Source organism: Sodiomyces alkalinus (assembly GCF_003711515.1).
Source record: "Sodiomyces alkalinus F11 unplaced genomic scaffold SODALscaffold_3, whole genome shotgun sequence".
NCBI lineage: Eukaryota > Fungi > Ascomycota > Sordariomycetes > Glomerellales > Plectosphaerellaceae > Sodiomyces > Sodiomyces alkalinus.
The window spans coordinates 1476508-1494923 of NW_021167081.1; the positions used below are offsets into that span (position 1 = coordinate 1476508).

Below are 18416 nucleotides of genomic sequence, written 5' to 3' on the forward strand. Positions count from 1 at the left end.
GAACCTCACCTTTTCGAGTCTTTGACCCCCAGCGGCAAAAAACAACTCTTTTCGCATCGTCACCGAATGCCTCCTCTGGCATTCCCTTCCCCTTTGACCGTTCCGCCTCTACTTTACCTAGACGTGCGCACTCGGTGACAGAAACCATGTGGCCCTCGGTGCGCCGTGTGGCTTCCGTCCCGGCCTCGCCGCTCCAGGTCGTCTCGTCGTCCTTAACCGCCTCCGCGCCACGGGCTGCTGCACCTGCGACCGTCGCCGTCACCGTCGCCATCGCTGCCAGACCTGGTCGACACCAGCGACGCTTCTCGTCTTCCAAACCTTCCAGCTCCGACAATGGCCCCAAGGACATCCCCCGGCCATCCGCTGTCCCGGCCACTGCGTCTTCCCGGTCCGGCGAGTCCAAGTCCAACGGCGAGAAGAGGAAACGCAAGGCCAAGGATGCCGTGGCTTCTCCGAAGTTGCCCAGCGTGCCCAGCACTCAACATCTTTCCCAAGAAGGTAAGCCAGATTTTTTTTTCTATTTCATTTTTTCTTTTCCTCCTCTTCCTCTCCCTCTCAATATCTATTCGAACGGTGATCACTGACAACACCAAACCCCGTCTATAGCCCTCGGCCTTTCCACCTTCTTCTCCCTCCACCGCCCGATATCCGTCACCCACAGCATACCCAGGACCATAAGCGACGAGACCTTCGCCTCCATCTTCGACAAGCGCTCCAGGGCCGGCAACGTCTCCGAGGTCATCAGCACGCTGTCCCGGACGGCCGACGAGCTCGACGGCGCCATGGCCAAGATGACCATCTCCGACCACGCCGAAGCCGACGCCCACGCCCACGGCGACTCCGTCCGCAAGATCGACCTCAAGCACCCCGACGGCAGCGAGTCGAGCGTCTACGTCCAGCTCAACGCCATGGCCGGCCAGTTCGTCCCCTTCCGCCCCCCGCCGCTGCCCCAACCCCAACCGGCGTCGGCGTCGGCGGGTCAAGACGAAGCAGCAGCCCAGATGATGGATGCCGCCGCCGAAGAGCTCCTCGACGAGTCCCCGCAGCACCGCGTCTACAAGGCCCTCTTCACCATCGAGGAGTCCACCGACCCGGACGGCCACGTCCGCGTCGTCGCCCACAGCCCCCGCATCGTCCAGGAGGGCGCCGCCCCGCGCTCCTTCCTCGAACGCATGGCCCTGCGCCAGATGCGCTTCCAGGAGGCCCAGGTCGCCCACGACGACGACGACGACGGCGGCGGCGCCATGCGGGCCATCAGCGTCCGGCGCCAGCGCAAGCTCAAGATGAAGAAGAAGAAGTACAAGAAGCTCATGAAGCGGACTCGCAACCTGCGACGGAAGCTGGATAGGGTATAAGGCATGGAAACACCGTGGACTTTGCAGGCTTCATTCCTTTTTTTTTTTTTTTTTTTTGTTGTCTCTTCCCCCTCCTTGGTCTGTCTCCGGCATAATCTCATCTGCACAAGCAAGGGTTCTCTCTTCATGCTCGATTTTTGGTGTTTTGGGGGCTCAGGACATTTTTGTTTTCCCCTCGATGTGCAGATGTGGCATCCATTGCATAGGCGAGCTTCCCGCTCTCGTGTGTCGTCTCTCTTCATAGACTGCCACACGGCATGCGACGTCAAATCAATGGCTGGCATTTTTCTCGTCAACAATTGTCTGATGCACTAGCTGCCCCGGGTCGACCGTTGGATATGCTACACCCTTGGACGTCTTCCGATGAAGGTGTGGCCCGAGTCATGAGCTTGTGCCGCTGTAACATAATGTAGTGTACAACAGTGTATGTAGAGTTGCATGAGTTGCGTCGCCACTTTGGCACTTTACGTGAGGCTGAAGACCCCGAGTGATGTCGGCTTGTCATTGGCTCACAGCCACCCCCACGTCTACAACATGTCTCCACTCTAAATGTCCACCGCCCGGCAGAAAATGTTCTCCGCCAAAATTTTGGAATCCCATACTGCAGAGAGCTCAAGCTGCGCTTCAGAGAGAGAGAGAGAGAGAGACTGTGTGTGTGTGTGTCTTTGCGCGACTGGTCCTTGTCCGCAACTCCGCAACAATCTTTTCTAGCGGCTCACCACAGCCCTATCTACTGTATTTCCTTAGTCCTCCAAGATGTCACGGAAACAAGTGTAAGTTGATTCCCCCACCTCAATTCCCCCCCCCGTGTTTTGTCAATTAGGAAGAAGGCCTCTAACGACGACGACCCGACTCTAGAGATTCGCGCATCCCCGCGCTCATTCGAAATGGCATACAAGAGAAGAAACGCAGCTTTTTCGTCGTCGTGGGCGATAATGCCAAAGATGCTATTGTCAAGTTGCATTACATCAGGTCCGAAATGGACGTGAAACAGAACAAGTCGGTGATGTGGGCGTATAAGCACAAGCTGCTAGGCTTCACAAGGTATGTCCAACAAACTAGGTGGATACGAGACGAAAAGAAGAAAAAAAAATTGCCTGCTTGGTTGCATGTGTGCGGTCTTTGGTGGCTAACATGCCCCCCCCCCCAGTCACCGAAAGAAGCGAGAGGCCAAGATCAAGCGGGAAATCAAGCGCGGCATCCGGGAAGCCAACGCAGAGGACCCCTTTGAGCTCTTCGTCTCCCTGCACAACATCCGCTACGTGTACTACAAGGAGACGGAAAAAGTCCTCGGCAACACCTTCGGCATGTGCATCCTGCAGGACTTCGAAGCCATCACCCCCAACACGCTCGCCCGGACCATCGAGACCGTCGAGGGCGGCGGCCTCGTCGTCCTCCTGCTCAAGGGCATGAGCAGCCTGAAGCAGCTCTACAACCTGACCATGGACGTGCACGCCCGCTACCGCACCGAGGCCCACCACGACGTCGTGGCCCGCTTCAACGAGCGCTTCATCCTCTCCCTCGGCAGCTGCGACTCCTGCCTCGTCATCGACGACGAGTTCAACGTCCTCCCCATCTCCGGCGGCAAGTCCGTCAAGGCCCTGCCCCCGCCCGACCTCGACCAGCCCAAGACCGCCGCCGAGGTCGAGCTGGACGGCATGAAGGAGTCGCTGCGGGACACCCAGCCCGTGGGGTCCCTGGTCACCCTCGCCAAGACGGTCGACCAGGCCAAGGCGCTCCTGACCTTCGTCGACGCCATCGCCGAGAAGACGCTCCGCAGCACCGTCACGCTCACGGCGGCCCGAGGGCGCGGCAAGTCGGCGGCCATGGGCGTTGCCGTCGCCGCCGCCGTCGCCCACGGGTACAGCAACATCTTCATCACGTCGCCGTCGCCCGAGAACTTGAAGACGCTGTTCGAGTTCGTCTTCAAGGGCTTCGATGCCCTGGGCTACGCGGACCATGCCGATTACTCCATCATCCAGTCGACCAACCCGGATTTCAACAAAGCCATCGTGCGCGTCAACATCTACAGACAACATCGCCAGACCATCCAGTACATCAGGCCGCAGGATGCCCATGTGCTCGGCCAGGCGGAGCTGGTGGTCATCGATGAAGCGGCCGCCATTCCGTTGCCCCTGGTGCGGAAATTGATGGGTCCGTACCTGGTATTCATGGCCTCGACCATCAACGGCTACGAGGGTACGGGCCGGTCCCTCTCCCTCAAGCTCATCAAGCAGCTTCGCGAACAGTCACGACCGGGCGCCACGGCGGATGTAGAGACCACCGTGGCGGACCGATCCACGGGGAGGGCGTCGAAGGACCAGTCTACGGGATACCAGGCCAGTCGCACGTTGCGAGAGATCACCCTCGCGGAACCTATCCGATACGCCAAGGGGGATTCGGTCGAGAAGTGGCTCAACACCGTGCTCTGCCTGGATGCCACACTTCCCAGGGCCAAGATGAGCGGCCAGGGCTGTCCGGACCCTTCGCAGTGCCAGCTCCTCCATGTCAACCGCGACACGCTCTTCTCTTTCCACCCGGTCTCGGAGAAGTTCCTCCAGCAGATGGTGGCGCTGTACGTGGCCAGCCATTACAAGAACTCGCCGGACGACCTCCAGCTCATGAGCGATGCTCCGGCGCATGAGCTGTACGTGCTCGTGCCGCCCATATCTGAAGAGCACCAACGGCTACCGGAGCCGCTGTGTGTCATCCAGGTGGCGCTGGAAGGTAAAATCAGCAGGCAGAGCGTCCTCAATTCGCTGAGCCGGGGCCAGCGGCCCTCGGGAGACATGATCCCGTGGTTGGTGAGCCAGCAATTCCAAGACGAGGACTTTGCTACGCTCTCGGGCGGCCGCGTCGTGCGAATCGCCACGAACCCGGAATACGTCAGCATGGGATACGGCACGAAGGCGCTACAACTGCTGGTGGACTTCTACGAGGGGAGGTTCACGAGTTTGTCGGAGAACGACGAGGATGAGGCGATGGAGGACCAGGACACCATGCCGCGGGTGACCGACGGCGAGCTAGCCACTGCGTCGCTACTCGACGATAACATCAAGGTGCGGGACATCAACAAAATGCCGCCCTTGTTTGCCAAGCTGTCGGAGAAGAAGCCGCAGGCGTTGGACTACGTGGGCGTCGGCTACGGCCTCAACCCGCAGTTGCACAAGTTCTGGAAACGGGCGCAGTTCGCGCCGGTGTACCTCAGGCAGACGGTGAACGACTTGACGGGCGAGCACACGTGCGTGATGATCCGGCCGCTGGAAGCCAGTGGCGACCAGTCATGGCTCGGGGCCTTCTGTCGGGACTTCCACCGACGGTTCTTGTCGCTGCTCTCGTATCAGTTCCGGGCGTTCCCATCGGTCATGGCGCTGAGCATCGATGAATCCGCCAATGCGGGAGCCAAGCTGGATTCGCAGGAGCCGACGTCACTGACCAAGGCCGACCTGGACGGGGTTTTGACACCCTTCGACCTCAAGCGCCTCGAGTCGTATGCCAACAACATGCTGGACTACCACGTCATCCTTGATATGATGCCGACGATTGCTCACCTCTACTTCACGGGGCGGCTGAAGGCTGATGTCAAACTGACGGGCGTGCAGCAGGCCATTCTGTTGGCGATCGGCCTACAGCGGAAGGATGTCGATGCGATCAGCGACGAGCTCAACCTCCCGTCGCAACAGGTCCTGGCCATGTTCATCAAGATCCTGCGCAAGGTCACGGGGCACTTCAGCACGCTGGTGTCGGAGGCGGTGGCTGCCCAGCTTCCGCAGGGCAACGCGATAGGGGTCAGCCGGGAGAACGCCACAGGAGTCCACGAGGACGAGAAGGTGGACGAGCGGTTCGTGCCCCTGGAGACGACGCTTCAGGACGAGTTGGAAGAGGGGGGCGATGAGGCTCTGCAGCAACTGCGCAAGAAGCAGCGGGAGCTCATCGACTCCCTACCCCTTGACCAGTAAGTAGTAGCAACGAGATGTGCCCTCTGCCCCTTACCCCCGAACTACCCAACCCCAATCTAGTCGATCCACGTCGATCTATCCTCCCCAATTATTTCAGGGCGATGATTTTTAACAGGAATGCTTGCCTCTAGGTACGAGATTGAGGTCGACGCGCCGGCGTGGGAGGAGGCAGAGCAGCAAGTGCTCAACGCGGCCAAGACGGGCAAGAGCAGCGCGATAGTCAGCGTGAAGACCAAGGCGAAGCGCAAGGCGGGACCGACGGCAGCGGAGGTGTACGAGGAGGCATTCGGAGAGAAGTCGAGGAAAAAGGCAAAAAAGTCGGGAAAGAAGGCCTAGATAATAGGTGAGGACATCTCCTATGGCCAGGCCCTACGATTTCGGGTATGAATAGGGGGAAGATGAGTGTAACATCCATATGTCCTGGGCCTTTGCTTGTCCCTTTCCTCATCTCCGTTATGTTGGTATGGTTTGCAAAAAAAAAGGTCGTCATTTGTTCTGTCGAGGGGAGTCCGGAGTCATAGAACTGTGTTGAGAGTACCCAGAGTACCCAGATTTAGAAATCGACATTTCTCACCGAGGTCTGGCCAAAGAGGCTTGGGCTTGGAAAGCGACATTGCCACTATACTGTCCCATGTTGTTGAACTTGAACAGCCATTTTCAGTCATGTGTGTCGCGATGAGGCTGTGAGGAGGTTTTCTGGCAGGTGTGGATGGCTGTTGAGCGTTGGTATTGCAAGCCGAGTAGGTAAGCTCAAGCTTTATGAAGAGACTGAGTCCAGATTGTGACGTCTTTAGTCGTGCCTTCCTCTCCTTTTATACCTTCGGAGTATACGGAGTGGCCATATCTACTACTGGAAGGAGCTACCTGGACTATTTACTATGAGTTCTGCCTTTATTCCCTTTCCCTCTTTCCCTCTTTCCCTCTACATTCCCCAGCGACTTCCCTTCTTCTATCTCGGAGAGAAGAGGGCAAGAGCAGCATTGCACCTTCCAGGCAATCAGCAAAACATCCATGCTATCACACATCATATCCACACAAGACCGCGCCTGTCTACCTACTTTACTTACCATTCATTACAGATGCTATCCCCAGTATCTACCTTATCTCCTACTAACTTCCTCTCGTTCAACAGTTCGAGGTAGCCAGGGTAGACAGTTCACTTTGGCTACCTTACCTGCCTTAACCTTCTACTTCTTTTTGGCCAGGTGACCTGCCCCTTGTTTATTTTCAGTCAACAGCATCACAAACAGCAACAACACAAACAGCACTTTACCCGTAGTGCCCTCCAGGCTCCATCATGACCATCACGACTCTTAACCCAATCTACCATGACCTCCTAGCTCCTACCACTACCTTAGAGAACCCAGCAAGATATTCCACTATACGCGGTGTCTTGGTTCGCACAGCATAAGGCGTCTATTATCACTGTTAATCCACCCGGCCAGAGGTTCTTGCCTTCTTGCCCCCTTGCCCCCTTGCCCCCTTGCCTCTTCCCACGCAACAAAATACCCGGCAATGATACAGAGCCTCAGTTTCCCTCTTCTCCTGAATCACGCCTTATTGTTACTCCTGTTACTCCGCTATACACAGTCGTCCAGACCTCACTTTGACGGACTACAACCAAGAACACAACTTCTTTGACACAGCCCACAATGCCAATCAGCCTTTGCCGCACTACCTAACACTTCACTTGCGCTATCACGACCCGTATTCATACTCTGAAACGAATAATAAGATTCACGAGTAGAATACACCTGAACTGCGCAGTGGTAAGTTGACATACGTTAACAAAAACCACGGAGAATGGAATAACTAATGAAAGTATGAAAGTCACGGCAGGTGCGCACATGTGTACCGATCACAAATAACCATGTGCGTTGAAGACTTGGCCTACTGCCCCTTCTGCGGCTGCAGACGCCGGATCAACTGGACCCGCTGCGAACTATACGTCAAGGGTTTCAAGGTGGCCTGGCACAAGCATACCAACATCTTGGAGAACCCATGCTTTCCCAACCCGGAGTTTTGTCCCCGTCGCCGCAAGAACTTGAAAGTCCCCATCCGCCCCGGTGCCTGTCCGTGTGGCCCTGCCGTTTTTCGGGAGACGAATGATGGAGGTGACTGCAGCTCGCAAGACGCTTGCAGTTCCCTGGACGACGACATCTCGCTGGATGACGACAGCTCCCTATATGACATTGTAAGCCCTCGATATCTCAATGGGGTCTCTCAAGACGCCAAAGGCAGCACCCGAGACGGCAATGATGGAGCCACCGACGAACCAGAGGGCAGTGAGATGTACAGGTACAAGAACTGGTGTGATAAAGTGCCGCTCTACATCGAAAGGGACCCCCCCACAGAGAAGAACGAGGATGAGGATGATGGCCGTCACAAGAACCCGTCCGGTGTCGTCTCCGGCTGTCTTGGCCACCAGCTCCGCGCCGCAATGGTGATGCAGAGGAACGGTGACTGGGAAAGGACTTGGAGCCATCGCGCTGTGAGACTCCGAAGGGGTCCGAGTCGAATGATCGTCCTCGGAAGGTGGCCGGAAGAGGACGCGCTGCAGGTTGAACCTCGACGCAGTAATGCAACACCCTTGCCTAACGGTCAGACCCGGGAGGGCAGCGGCGGCCAGAAGGAACTCGAAAATCAGAAAGATCGAGAGGACCACGATGATTCGGATGATCAGGATGATCAGGATGACCAGGATGACCAAGATGGCCAGGGTGGACAGAGAGGTCAGCGCCAACCGCCTCCCCGGCCAAATGCCCAGCGGCGAAATACCAACCAGGTGCAGCAGGCTCAGGGTGGCGCTCGAGCAAGGGCTCAGGGTGGCAGGCACATCAGGTGGGTTGATGACATGCCGACTCGACGCCATCCGTATGCCGGACAGGCCGGACAACCTGGACAACTCGCACAGCCTGGACGACCTGGACAGCCCGGACAAGGGCAAAATCATCAAGGCGTCGGGCCTCAGACCCCGACCCAGGACAACAACCAAGGTCCCCCTAGACAACGCAATAAGATAGCGATTGTTCGGCCGGGCGGAGTGATGCGTCACAGGACTTTCAACGGGCCGCTAGTGTTGCCCCGACGATAGACATGGGAGTCGACTGAAGTCCCCCGGGCCGGCACATACAACTTCCGCAACAAGTGTCGCATGGTTCATGAACATTTTCGCTGCCGCCATGGCGCGTAGCTTTGGGTTCGGATGCTTTGGAGAGGGGGTTGACGAAATATGATTATGGCAAATGCGTGAGATACCCCTGGATCTCTGTCTGGGTCGAGATGGAGATCTCTACGAGAAATGACAGGAATGACAGGGGACCGTTCGGATAGTCTGTTCCACAGACTCTTAATACTTAATAGCTAATCGTAATTCTCGATCTGACAACTGTACTCTGGGTAAACACTGAGCAGGGGTTGTTCTTACTCTGTTACATGGCCTTGGTTACTTTGCTTCGAGGTAGCCTGAATAAAGTATTGAACCAAGGTGACACTTCTTCCAAACGCAACGTCGCAACATGTGGTCATGGTGTTCCTGTATGAAGAATCTTGCATTCGGCACGATGTAGAATTTGGAACTCGCCTCGTTGTTCGTAGATAGGTTAGCACGACGAAGACGAAAGAAATCTAGGGGATAGTGAAACACTGCGGTAGGAAGACAAGACGCGGAAATGAAGAAGGATATATGATGGGCCACAAAACTAAAAAAAAGACTATGTTGCAAAGCAGTCATGCCAACGCCCGTGACGCTGAAGGGCACAGAAACAGAATATCGAGAGGAACAAACGCCTTGAGCAAGTCAAAAATATTCCCTCCGCGAAAAGACTTGAATCCAGCTGAGCCCAAAGATGAGATGAGCAGTGTAGGATGTAATGATGGTGCGTTGTATACCAGCGGACAGCGAGCTGAATAGGTAGGTAGGTAGTTGGATGGGATTCGCTTGGGATTGACATCCATGTAGTCTAGTATTGGTGATTGCTCGACTCAAAACCTCAAGGGCGCCCTATTCAACCTGCGGGCAAATCTCACGGCGGCGGCATCGCGTGCCGCATTGGCGCCTGGTTGCCAATCTGGGCCTGGCCGTACCATCTTGTCTTTGAAGATATGAGGCATGATGTTGCCCGTATCCACTGGAACGGTGTCGACGATAGGCAGGGCGGCGAGGTCGATGCTGCGCTTTGCATTGTTGCCACCACCACCACCACCGCCGTTGTTGTTGTTGTTGTTGACGACGAAGTAGACGACCACCACGACAGCGATGATAACAAGAATGAGGACTTGAAAATCAAAAGAAAGTCAGCGATCAAGGTTCAACGAGGATCCAGACAACAGAGACAGACTTACCGCAGATAGCCAGGCACCACCACTTCTTCTTGCGCGTGGACCTTGCGGTATTGACGGCGACGCTGATTTCCTGGTTACCCTTGTCCAGGTTCTCGGCGACCTCCTCGCCCTTGGCCTCGATCTGGGCCACGGCTGCTTGCTGCTGGACGACTAATGTGTCCATGTCCTGGAACATCTGAGCCAGCTCGACCATTTGTTGTTCGATGCGCTGAATCTCGGCGTGACGGTCCTGGACGGCGGTGAGGGCGGCGCGAGCGCGGCCCTGGCGACTGCTCTGCATGAGAGCCTGGCTGAAGACGGCGCCGCCATTGGGGTCTTCGACGGCCTGGCGGACCTCGTTCTCGTCGGCGTCGGGACGCACGATGCGGTACTGGCGAGCCATCTGGTCCTGGTTCTTCTTGCGGAAGCCAGCCTCGATCTGCTGGTACTGCTGGATGACTTGCTTCAGGCGGCGGTCGACGCGGCCGACCTGCGGGCTGTTCTTGGCGCTGTGGGCGTCCGGGTTGGACTTGACGGTGCGTACGCGTTCAACAAGACTGCGGTACATGGTCATGGTCTGGGAGCCGAGGGCATCGAGTTGGCGCTTGGTGGAACTGGAAGCTGAGGTGTCGGCATCGGCGAGAGCGCGATCTTGGAGCATGCGTAGTTGGCCGAGGTTCTGCTCGACCTCGTCGATGCCCTGGTCAATGGAGCGGCATTCGTTTAGGATGGCGTTGGGATCGCCCTGCCCAAAACGACCAGCGTTCTGTGCCAGGGGTGCCATCTCGACGTTCGATCCTGTCCAAGAATTGTTAAAGGTTGTCTTTGGATAATTTGGTGTGCACGTATAAAGGGAAGATATATGGAGACATACCACCATATGGACCGTAGTCATTTCCACCACCAAATGGTGCACTGTAGCTTGGGGGACCGCCATAGCCGCTAGAGGGCGGAGGATCCCGTTGATCAAAGGGGTTCTGACCAGCTCCATATCTGTTGTATGGATTCTAGTCAGTGCACACGTACGAAGCAAACGGTCCTCGGTCGTCGTCGATGCAGGTTGGGTGGGATCGGAATGGTCCCGAAGCGTAGAATGTGACTTTGAAATACGTACCCGTACTGGCGATTCAATGTGTGTTAGTGAGGGAAGATAAAATGCGAGTGGAAGAAGCCGGTTGAAGCTCTCCTCGTGTGGAGGAGTGGACAAGGCCGGGGGGTAAGGCATGAGGGCACGGGGGGCTGAAACATACACTCATCGTGGTGTTGATGGAAGCGCGACGGCCTCTTTTTGCAGGACGTTGCAGGTATTCGTAACTACCGGGGTTGCGTCGGCTGTAGTGAGAAACCTCTTATCTCGTGGATGTGAGGAACAGGGCAGTCCGTCTTCGAAAAGCGTCGAGTCAAAATAACGACGGCAATGTGGTTGTCGTGGGAAGGGAAAAGCAATGAACGGCGAGATTGGATCCAGGACGAGTCTGGTGCAAGTGCAAGTAGGGATGGACGTGTTGTTTGTTCTGGCCAGGGAATTGGCAAAAATTAACGGGAGGAGCCCCTGACGGTCGGCGCAGAGTCGGGTCGATTGGTCGGAAGGATCATCGGGAGGTCGAGGTCGGGAATAGGTATTTCGAGCCAACAGACAAGACAGGGTCGGGTAGTGATAGATGTGTAATTAACTTCGAGGTAGCTTGGCTGATTTCGAGTCGCCAGTAGGATAAGGAAAGGAATAAAAGAAGGTAGTGGAGGAATATTAGTGGAGGCCGATGGTCAATACGTGAAGATTCAGTAGAAATGCTAATCATGCAATGGGAAACAGGAACAGAGAAGAGGAACAGGAAATGGGGAAGTCTAAGATGTGTAAGAAGTATGAAGTGAGATTGGAATAAAGGAATGGGGAAGTAAGAAAATAAGGTAGGTACAGGGGGAGGGGACGAGGGACAAGTCGGGTGTCATCTCGAGCTCGAGAAGGAGCACTCGACGTCGCAGTTGCCGCGTGGGAAACGTGAGAAAAAAACAAAAAAAGGAGTCAGCATCGTCTTAGCACCCGTTTTGGATGCGACAGTGGACGGACCATTGGACCCTGAGACCAGACAAACCGCGTTACAAACGCCAGGGCCACCGAATCATATTTCCGAATGGCGACCCCTGGCCACTTCGTCAGGGGGTAGGACCTACCCCGTACGGTGTATAAGGTACAGTATAGAAGCAGTTTTAATACAGTCGGTACGACCGTTCATGGTCTATTTCTGGTTCAAAGTTCAAAGTACCTGAATTACATAATCGAGAAAGCCGTGGTCTCCGAACTCTCATCATACCCTACAAATTGCATTACTTCGAACAATGCGTGATGAAACAGACGTTGAAGAATATACCCACCAGCAACTGTAGCACAAAACAACCGCACTCGAATATCAAAGCTGTGAAAATGGACAACAAACAGATCACCATGAATGACAGCAGCACCCCGCCAACCCATTGCCGCAAAGACTCCGCCCATCTTATCTTATCCACACCAACATCTAGCTGAACTTGGTGATGATCCACCTTTGCCAGTCAGCCCCTCCGCCGCCTTGGCTTCCGGTCCGCAAATCCCTCACTCAAAGTCTTAATTTTGATACGTTGTATGTGCTCGATGCTCAAAATAGTATGAAAAATGAAAATCATGTCGGCGTTTGTCATTTCCCCGGTCGCAATAGTAGCAACTTGACCACCAGCCTTGGTATAGGAGCTGGATAAAGATCTCGGCCATCACAAACCCGGGACGAAACCTCAGTGTTGTGTGGGAGCGTGAGCCCTAAGTTCTAACAATGGTCGTCCCCAACGGATCACCCTACGCTGCCCTTGAGCATCACTTAAAATCACTTCTTCCTCAAGACAGCAAACGCTCGTCTCTCGTCAGTTCCGTGCTCCCTACGCTGATCGATGCTATCGCTGCCGTTTCCAGCACTTTACAATCCTCTCACCATGTCGCTCTCGTGGGCACCGCCAATGCTTTCGGTGACGATCAGCTGAACATTGATGTCTCAGCCGAGAACATCATTCGGGAGGCCCTCGCTCGGTGTCCCGCCATCGCCGTTGCCAGCAGCGAGGAAGACCCGATCGAACGCCCGAATGCGACCCACAAGGCCACCGCCGAACCTACTCAATCTGCCGAAGGATCGTCGCCGTCGTCGGCTGAACAATACACAGTAGCCTTCGATCCTCTGGATGGAAGTTCCATCATCGCCCCGAACTGGTCCGTCGGCACCATCGTAGGCATCTGGGACGGCACCACCGCCCTAAACCAGGACCCCGCCACGAAGCAAATCGCCGCCGTCCTCGGCGTCTACGGCCCCCGGACCACCGCCATCATCGCCCTCCGCATTCCCGGCCTCCCACCCGCCTGCTTCGAGGTCGGTATCGACCCCTCCGGCTCCGTCCACCAGATCATCCGTTCCGGCATCTGCCTCGCAGACCCGCCCTTCAAGACCCGCTACTTCGCCCCCGCGAACCTGCGCTCCGCCGCCGAGGACGACCGCTACCTGCGCCTTGTCCAGCGCCTCATCGTCGAGAAGTGCACCCTCCGCTACTGCGGCGGCCTCGTCCCGGACCTGGTGCATGCCCTCGTTCAGGGCCACGGCCTGTACGTCTCCCCCGTCACCGGGTCGACCAGGGCCAAGCTGCGCCGCCTGTACGAGTTATGTCCTGTCGCCTTGGTCATGGAGTGTGTTGGGGGCAAGGCTGTCGACCCTGCCAGCGGGAATGGTATCCTTGAGAGGGCCGTGGCTGATTGCGACGAGAGGGGCGGGTTGGTCTGCGGGAATCGGGAAGAGGTTGAGGCTGCCATAGAATCTTTGCTTGGTTAGACGACAGGGGGAACGGGCACTGCGGTGACACGACGCCGTACGTAGAGGCCAGGTTGCGAGACCGAGACGGGAGCCCTATAGAATTGATAGAAGTTTAGAATATCCATCGCACATGGTTAGAAATACCCCGTGATGTTAGGAAATTATGTTCATCGCGTTCGTAACTTGTTCGTCGCAAATTAGGCCAACCATGCTCTTGAGCGTGGTCTTATGAATCCCCCGTAACACCCCCGTAACACCCCCTTAACGCCCGGCTCTAGTGAGACAATACTAACCAAGCGGAATCCTGGCAGTGTGGTACAAAAAAAATGCAGTGTATCGATATATCCCTTCCCCGCAGTGCCCCATACTATCCAGTCCTCATGAGTCCTTCCTCTCTGCCTGGTCCTCCTCTTTTTCGGTATCCAAGATCGTCGTCCCTGGCTGCAATTCCGGTCCCACGTCAGACGGATCCTCCTCCGCCATTCTCACCCATTGCTCCCCAGCAGCGGTAACCTTCCTCAAAACCGACATCTTCTTATCAAACTCATCCATGAGCGAACCGTAATCCTCCTTCGTGTCGGGCGCATCTTTATCCACGGTCCCGGACAAAGAAAGCAAGCCGGCCGGGCCCGCTCCAACGGCGTCCTCCTCCGCCAGCTCCACGCCCTCAATCTTCAGCATCAGCGCCCCTCCGTTTGAAACTTCCTCCTCTTCTCCCCCCCTGCCAAGGCCCGCTCCACCACCGCCGCCCCCGCCTCTCCTCTCCATCGCCGCCAGCGCAGACGACGACTCTTCCATCCGTGTGATCCGTGCTTCCGTGACCGCAAAATCGGGACTCAGGCTCGAGACCGAGGCAACGCGCCATTGCGTACCGGTGTTAACACCACCGCCGCCGCCAGCGGCTGCTGCTGCTGCTGCTGCGTTATCGTCGCCTTCAGCCGTGTCAGGGACGACATCGACCAGAATAGCGTGGTTCTTGCTTCTCCTCCCCGGGGCCTCGCCTCCTTCCCGTGCATATATCGAAGCCGAGGGCGAAGAGGAAGACAACTGGGCTTGTTGTCCTCGATCTTGATGTTTCGCGTCGCTGTCGTGGGCGGCGGCGGCGGCGGCGAGGGCTGCGGTGAGGGTCGCGGGGTCGTCGTCGGCGAAGATGTAGTGGATGCGGGGATGGCGGGTTGATTGCCAGGGACCGGCGGCGCCCGGAGCGAGCGTGGCGCCGAATTTCGTGTTTGTTACCAGGGTGAAGAAGCCTGGGGGCTCGAGCTTCGGGACGGGTTGCGGCGCGGCGGGCGCTGGCTCGGGAGACTGCGGTTGTTGTTCCTCTGGGACGCCTGCCGGGGAAGGGGACCCCCGTGGCGCCTCCTGAGGGTTCGTAGGGGATGTGGTATTCCCGCGTATGGATGGTTCTTCGTCATCTTTTCGAGTACGTGGGTCGGGACTTGTTCTTGATGATCCGGGATCTGCCATGGTGGGTGTCTGCTGATGTCGAGACGTGGATGGCAGATATATCGTTGGATGGAGCTTGACACTAGGCGGATTCCTCTTTGGCAATGACTCTGTGCTCGTGGTATACCTTCATCCTTCCATGCCGTAAATGTAGGAAAGGTTCAGAAACTGGCAAACGTAAGAAGTGGTTGATGAAGCAGAGAGGGCGGTCTTTCGATGAAGCTGGTAAGGCAGGGGGGCGGTTCGGCTTATCGATATCGGTTATCGTCAGCGATGTCGGTCTTGGGAATCATTATCGGCACGTGATGTCGCGCTTCTGTCGTGACTCCCAGGAACAGAGGGATACGGAGACCTTACAACCCATAGCGTCTCAATCCGGACGACGGGAACCAGACAACTTCAACTTAATCGACATGAGACGTCGTCATACAGTAGGTCATGATTTATTGGAAGTAAAAACTACAGGGTATCATCGATTGCCCCCAACACCAAAAAGAAAATCAAGACACCCTCCGAAGTACGCGACATGACCGAACGAACTACCTGGTAAGAGGAACAATTTCACTCCTCCGCCTCGGTTTGAACGGTCGACTCCTGTGGCTGGTCCGCCCATTCGAATCCTAGTTCCCAAGTCAGTATGGTATTAAACATGCCAACACTCGCGGCCTGGGGGAGCGGTCCATACGTTGTCGGCACATCGGACATTGTCCCTTTGCTGCGTCTTGCTTGATCCATGTCATAATACAATGCTGTAGTAACCAGTCAGACATTATGAGATATAAGATCATGTCTGTGATGAATGCCTGTCCATACCATATGGAAATTGTGACCGCATTTACCGGACACTTTATCCTTCCGATTAGCTGGGCAGCTCCATATTTCCCTCCAACCCCGGTAAGTGGAACATACAGAGCCTGCAATCATCTCCTGGATATTTGCAAGTTGGGCATGTGCCGTCAAAATGAACTTGACAGATGCCACAGACGTCGTCTTCGGGAATATCCCATCGCCAGGTCGCGACGGTATCCCACCGTGTAATGTTGACCTTCATTGAGATAATCTCTTGGTACTGCCCTAGGGACGAGGGCTATTGGATTGTTCGGTTTCTTAAGCCACTTCGGGCTAACGTGCTTTTTCCGAAGTAAGTGTAAATTTCGTGTGGTTTATTTCGTACCTCTTCGGAGGGCTTGACATCGATGGAAGATACAGCGGCATTGAGTGAACGACAAAACTAAGCCTGCTGAGGCTCGTGAATAAGGTAAGGTAACACGAGGCACGGATATGGATACGTACCTGTACGCAACCAATCCGGATACGATTATCTGGATTAGCCTTATCAGCGCGAGGGAAGATCACCTAATGCGACCCACCCGGCTTCGTACATGTGCGTAGGGTGGTCCTAGCTTCCGGAGTTTCGTCCTCTCCGTTGAACCGACAACCCCCAAAACCGCCCCCCTTGCAATCAGACTCCAACTGACTCCAACGAACCACCGAGTGCCCTGTCCCGCTCCTTATCATCACCATCTTTTTATCTGTCAATACCTCATTAACTCGTTCGTCTGCGTCCCAAACATTCCGTGGGCGCGATGAATCGTCCCCGAATTCCTTAGCGACCTTATTAAGATTCAACCTTGCATTGCGGGTGGCTGAATTCTCTGGCGACTGACTTTGCCTGGCGGCGTCGGCTGTCCTTCTATAAAGCAATCGTGCGGCGGACCTATTCCGAACTACCCAGCACCTACCTCGTCACCTAATTTTCCATCACCACGTCCCGCCCAGCATGGTGATCTTCCTCAGCCGCTCGGCTCGAGCAAGCATGTCCCAATGGGGCGCCAGAGTCTTCCAGCCCGGCCTCACCGGCACGCGACGCTCCTTCTCCTCGTACCTCGTCTCTCCCAAGGAACTCCACAAAGCTCTCAAGAAGAACCCGCCCAACAAGATCAGCACCGATATGCGCGTCGTCCCGCTCTGCGCCGCCTGGTTCCTGCCCAACGACGGACGAAAGGGCCTCGACGTCTTCATCGAGCAAAGAATCCCCAAGGCCAAGTTCTTCGACCTCGACAAGGTCTCCGACCAGAGGAGCCCTTACCCCCATATGCTCCCTTCGGGCAAAAGCTTCGCCGCCACCATGTGCGAATTGGGAATCCGAAAGGATGATACAGTGGTCGTCTACGATACGAAGGAGCTGGGCATCTTCAGCGCACCCCGCGTCGCCTGGACCCTCCGGCTCTTCGGGCACTCCAAGGTGCACGTCTTGAATAACTTCAAACTCTGGGTTGAGCAGGGCCTCCCGACGGAGACTGGAGAGATCTACGACGTTGAATGCTGCACGTACCCGATACCCGAGTTGGATTCGGACAAGGTGGCCGACTTTGACCGCGTCCGCGAGGTCGCCCTGGACAATAGCAAGGACGGTGCCGAGGGTGTCCAGGTTCTGGATGCTCGGTCACCTGGCCGGTTTACGGGGAAGGACCCCGAGCCCCGCCCTGGCCTTTCATCGGGCCACATGCCCGGTGCGATGAATATCCCCTTCAACGCCGTTCTCGACCCCGAGACCAAGGCGTTCTATCCGTCGGACAAGCTCCGAAACATCTTCAAGGAGAAGGGTGTCGACCCCGAGAGACCCGTCATTTCGAGCTGTGGAACCGGAGTTTCGGCCTGCGTCCTCGATACTGCGCTCGAGGTGGCGGAGTACGGTAATCCCGAGAAGCGCCAGGTGTACGATGGCAGCTGGACGTAAGTGCTCTCTTCTGTTGGACGTTGCCCTACAAACTGATGCTGATGAATGTTATAGGGAATGGGCTCAGCGAGTGTCTGATTCCGATTCATTGATTAGGAAGACTGAGTGAAGCTGGAGTTATGGAGGACCAATAAAGTGAGGTTGCCGTCCCCGTCACTTCTAATGAGCGATCGTCTCCTCCCTCCTGAAAGTTTGCTGTATGATCACGATATCCCGGGTCACATTCCGGTGATCTCTTCCTCTTGAAGGCGACACAATTGGCCGGATTCACTGCTATATTTCTGGGAACGGCCTGTGAAAAGGAGACGGGGCAGTCTATACTCGTTCTTCTGTTTGTGCCGTTTATGGGTAGGCAGAGAATTCTCATCCATCATGGCGCCTTGGAATACTTCGGGGGAGCGCGACTAATAAAGTTAGGTGTGTGGCAGAATTTCAAGCTTTTTGTCTGTGATATATCCGTAAAATATGCCTGGACTCGTATGTCCTGTAAGGGGCATCAGTATCTAAGGTACCTTGCGTATTCTAGGTAGAGCCCGTGAGGAAGGCGAGTACTTGTACACGAAGTACCAGGCTTGTTCGTACTCCGTAGGTAGACTGATATCTGAGACCTAAGGTGAGGAGTGCTCGGTGAGCGTGGTCACCGATACCAAAGTGGGTCCCAAGCCATAACCAATTCGCACCAATAAGAGCGCCTGAATTCTTAGGCCACACGGGATTAGGGCTCGCAACTGTAACCCGCGACCACACCAAATTGTTTGAGCCAAACAGA

General features: G+C 55.8%; 8 protein-coding genes across 8 annotated transcripts; 5 read left to right on the top strand and 3 right to left on the bottom strand.

Annotated features, from left to right (window-relative positions):
* Positions 1-146: 146 nt before the first annotated feature.
* On the top strand, positions 147-1355 carry SODALDRAFT_273885 (hypothetical protein; the record flags this gene model as incomplete). The annotated part of the gene is made up of 2 exons (XM_028607923.1): positions 147-498; positions 607-1355. 2 exons carry the CDS (start codon positions 147-149, stop codon positions 1353-1355), a joined length of 1101 nt encoding a protein of 366 aa, XP_028467732.1.
* A 635-nt stretch (positions 1356-1990) lies between these two features.
* Positions 1991-5934, top strand: SODALDRAFT_343855 (N-acetyltransferase). The gene is made up of 4 exons (XM_028613138.1): positions 1991-2128; positions 2214-2399; positions 2506-5310; positions 5446-5934. The coding sequence occupies exons 1-4, from the start codon at positions 2112-2114 to the stop codon at positions 5648-5650; spliced, it is 3213 nt and encodes a 1070-aa protein (XP_028467733.1). The 5' UTR covers positions 1991-2111; the 3' UTR covers positions 5651-5934.
* Positions 5935-6806: 872 nt separating this feature from the next.
* Positions 6807-8537, top strand: SODALDRAFT_141547 (hypothetical protein). Its single transcript, XM_028606793.1, has one exon. It carries the CDS (start codon positions 7185-7187, stop codon positions 8406-8408), a length of 1224 nt encoding a protein of 407 aa, XP_028467734.1. The 5' UTR covers positions 6807-7184; the 3' UTR covers positions 8409-8537.
* A 546-nt stretch (positions 8538-9083) lies between these two features.
* Positions 9084-11061, bottom strand: SODALDRAFT_141526 (SSO2 protein). Its single transcript, XM_028606792.1, has 5 exons — positions 10888-11061; positions 10752-10756; positions 10512-10630; positions 9659-10435; positions 9084-9591 (listed from the first exon to the last, which is right to left on the bottom strand). Exons 1-5 carry the CDS (start codon positions 10891-10893, stop codon positions 9299-9301), a joined length of 1200 nt encoding a protein of 399 aa, XP_028467735.1. The 5' UTR covers positions 10894-11061; the 3' UTR covers positions 9084-9298.
* Positions 11062-11997: 936 nt separating this feature from the next.
* On the top strand, positions 11998-13637 carry SODALDRAFT_332081 (fructose-1-6-bisphosphatase). The gene has a single exon (XM_028611610.1). The coding sequence runs from the start codon at positions 12442-12444 to the stop codon at positions 13477-13479; it is 1038 nt and encodes a 345-aa protein (XP_028467736.1). The 5' UTR covers positions 11998-12441; the 3' UTR covers positions 13480-13637.
* Positions 13528-15147, bottom strand: SODALDRAFT_332082 (hypothetical protein). Its single transcript, XM_028611611.1, has one exon. It carries the CDS (start codon positions 14926-14928, stop codon positions 13840-13842), a length of 1089 nt encoding a protein of 362 aa, XP_028467737.1. The 5' UTR covers positions 14929-15147; the 3' UTR covers positions 13528-13839.
* A 169-nt stretch (positions 15148-15316) lies between these two features.
* SODALDRAFT_293560 (putative anaphase promoting complex subunit Apc11) lies at positions 15317-16110 on the bottom strand. The gene is made up of 4 exons (XM_028608719.1): positions 15817-16110; positions 15721-15752; positions 15593-15656; positions 15317-15527 (listed from the first exon to the last, which is right to left on the bottom strand). Exons 1-4 carry the CDS (start codon positions 15956-15958, stop codon positions 15469-15471), a joined length of 297 nt encoding a protein of 98 aa, XP_028467738.1. The 5' UTR covers positions 15959-16110; the 3' UTR covers positions 15317-15468.
* A 577-nt stretch (positions 16111-16687) lies between these two features.
* Positions 16688-17756, top strand: SODALDRAFT_274950 (thiosulfate sulfurtransferase; the record flags this gene model as incomplete). The annotated part of the gene is made up of 2 exons (XM_028607959.1): positions 16688-17643; positions 17702-17756. The coding sequence occupies 2 exons, from the start codon at positions 16688-16690 to the stop codon at positions 17754-17756; spliced, it is 1011 nt and encodes a 336-aa protein (XP_028467739.1).
* Between the last annotated feature and the right edge of the window lie 660 nt (positions 17757-18416).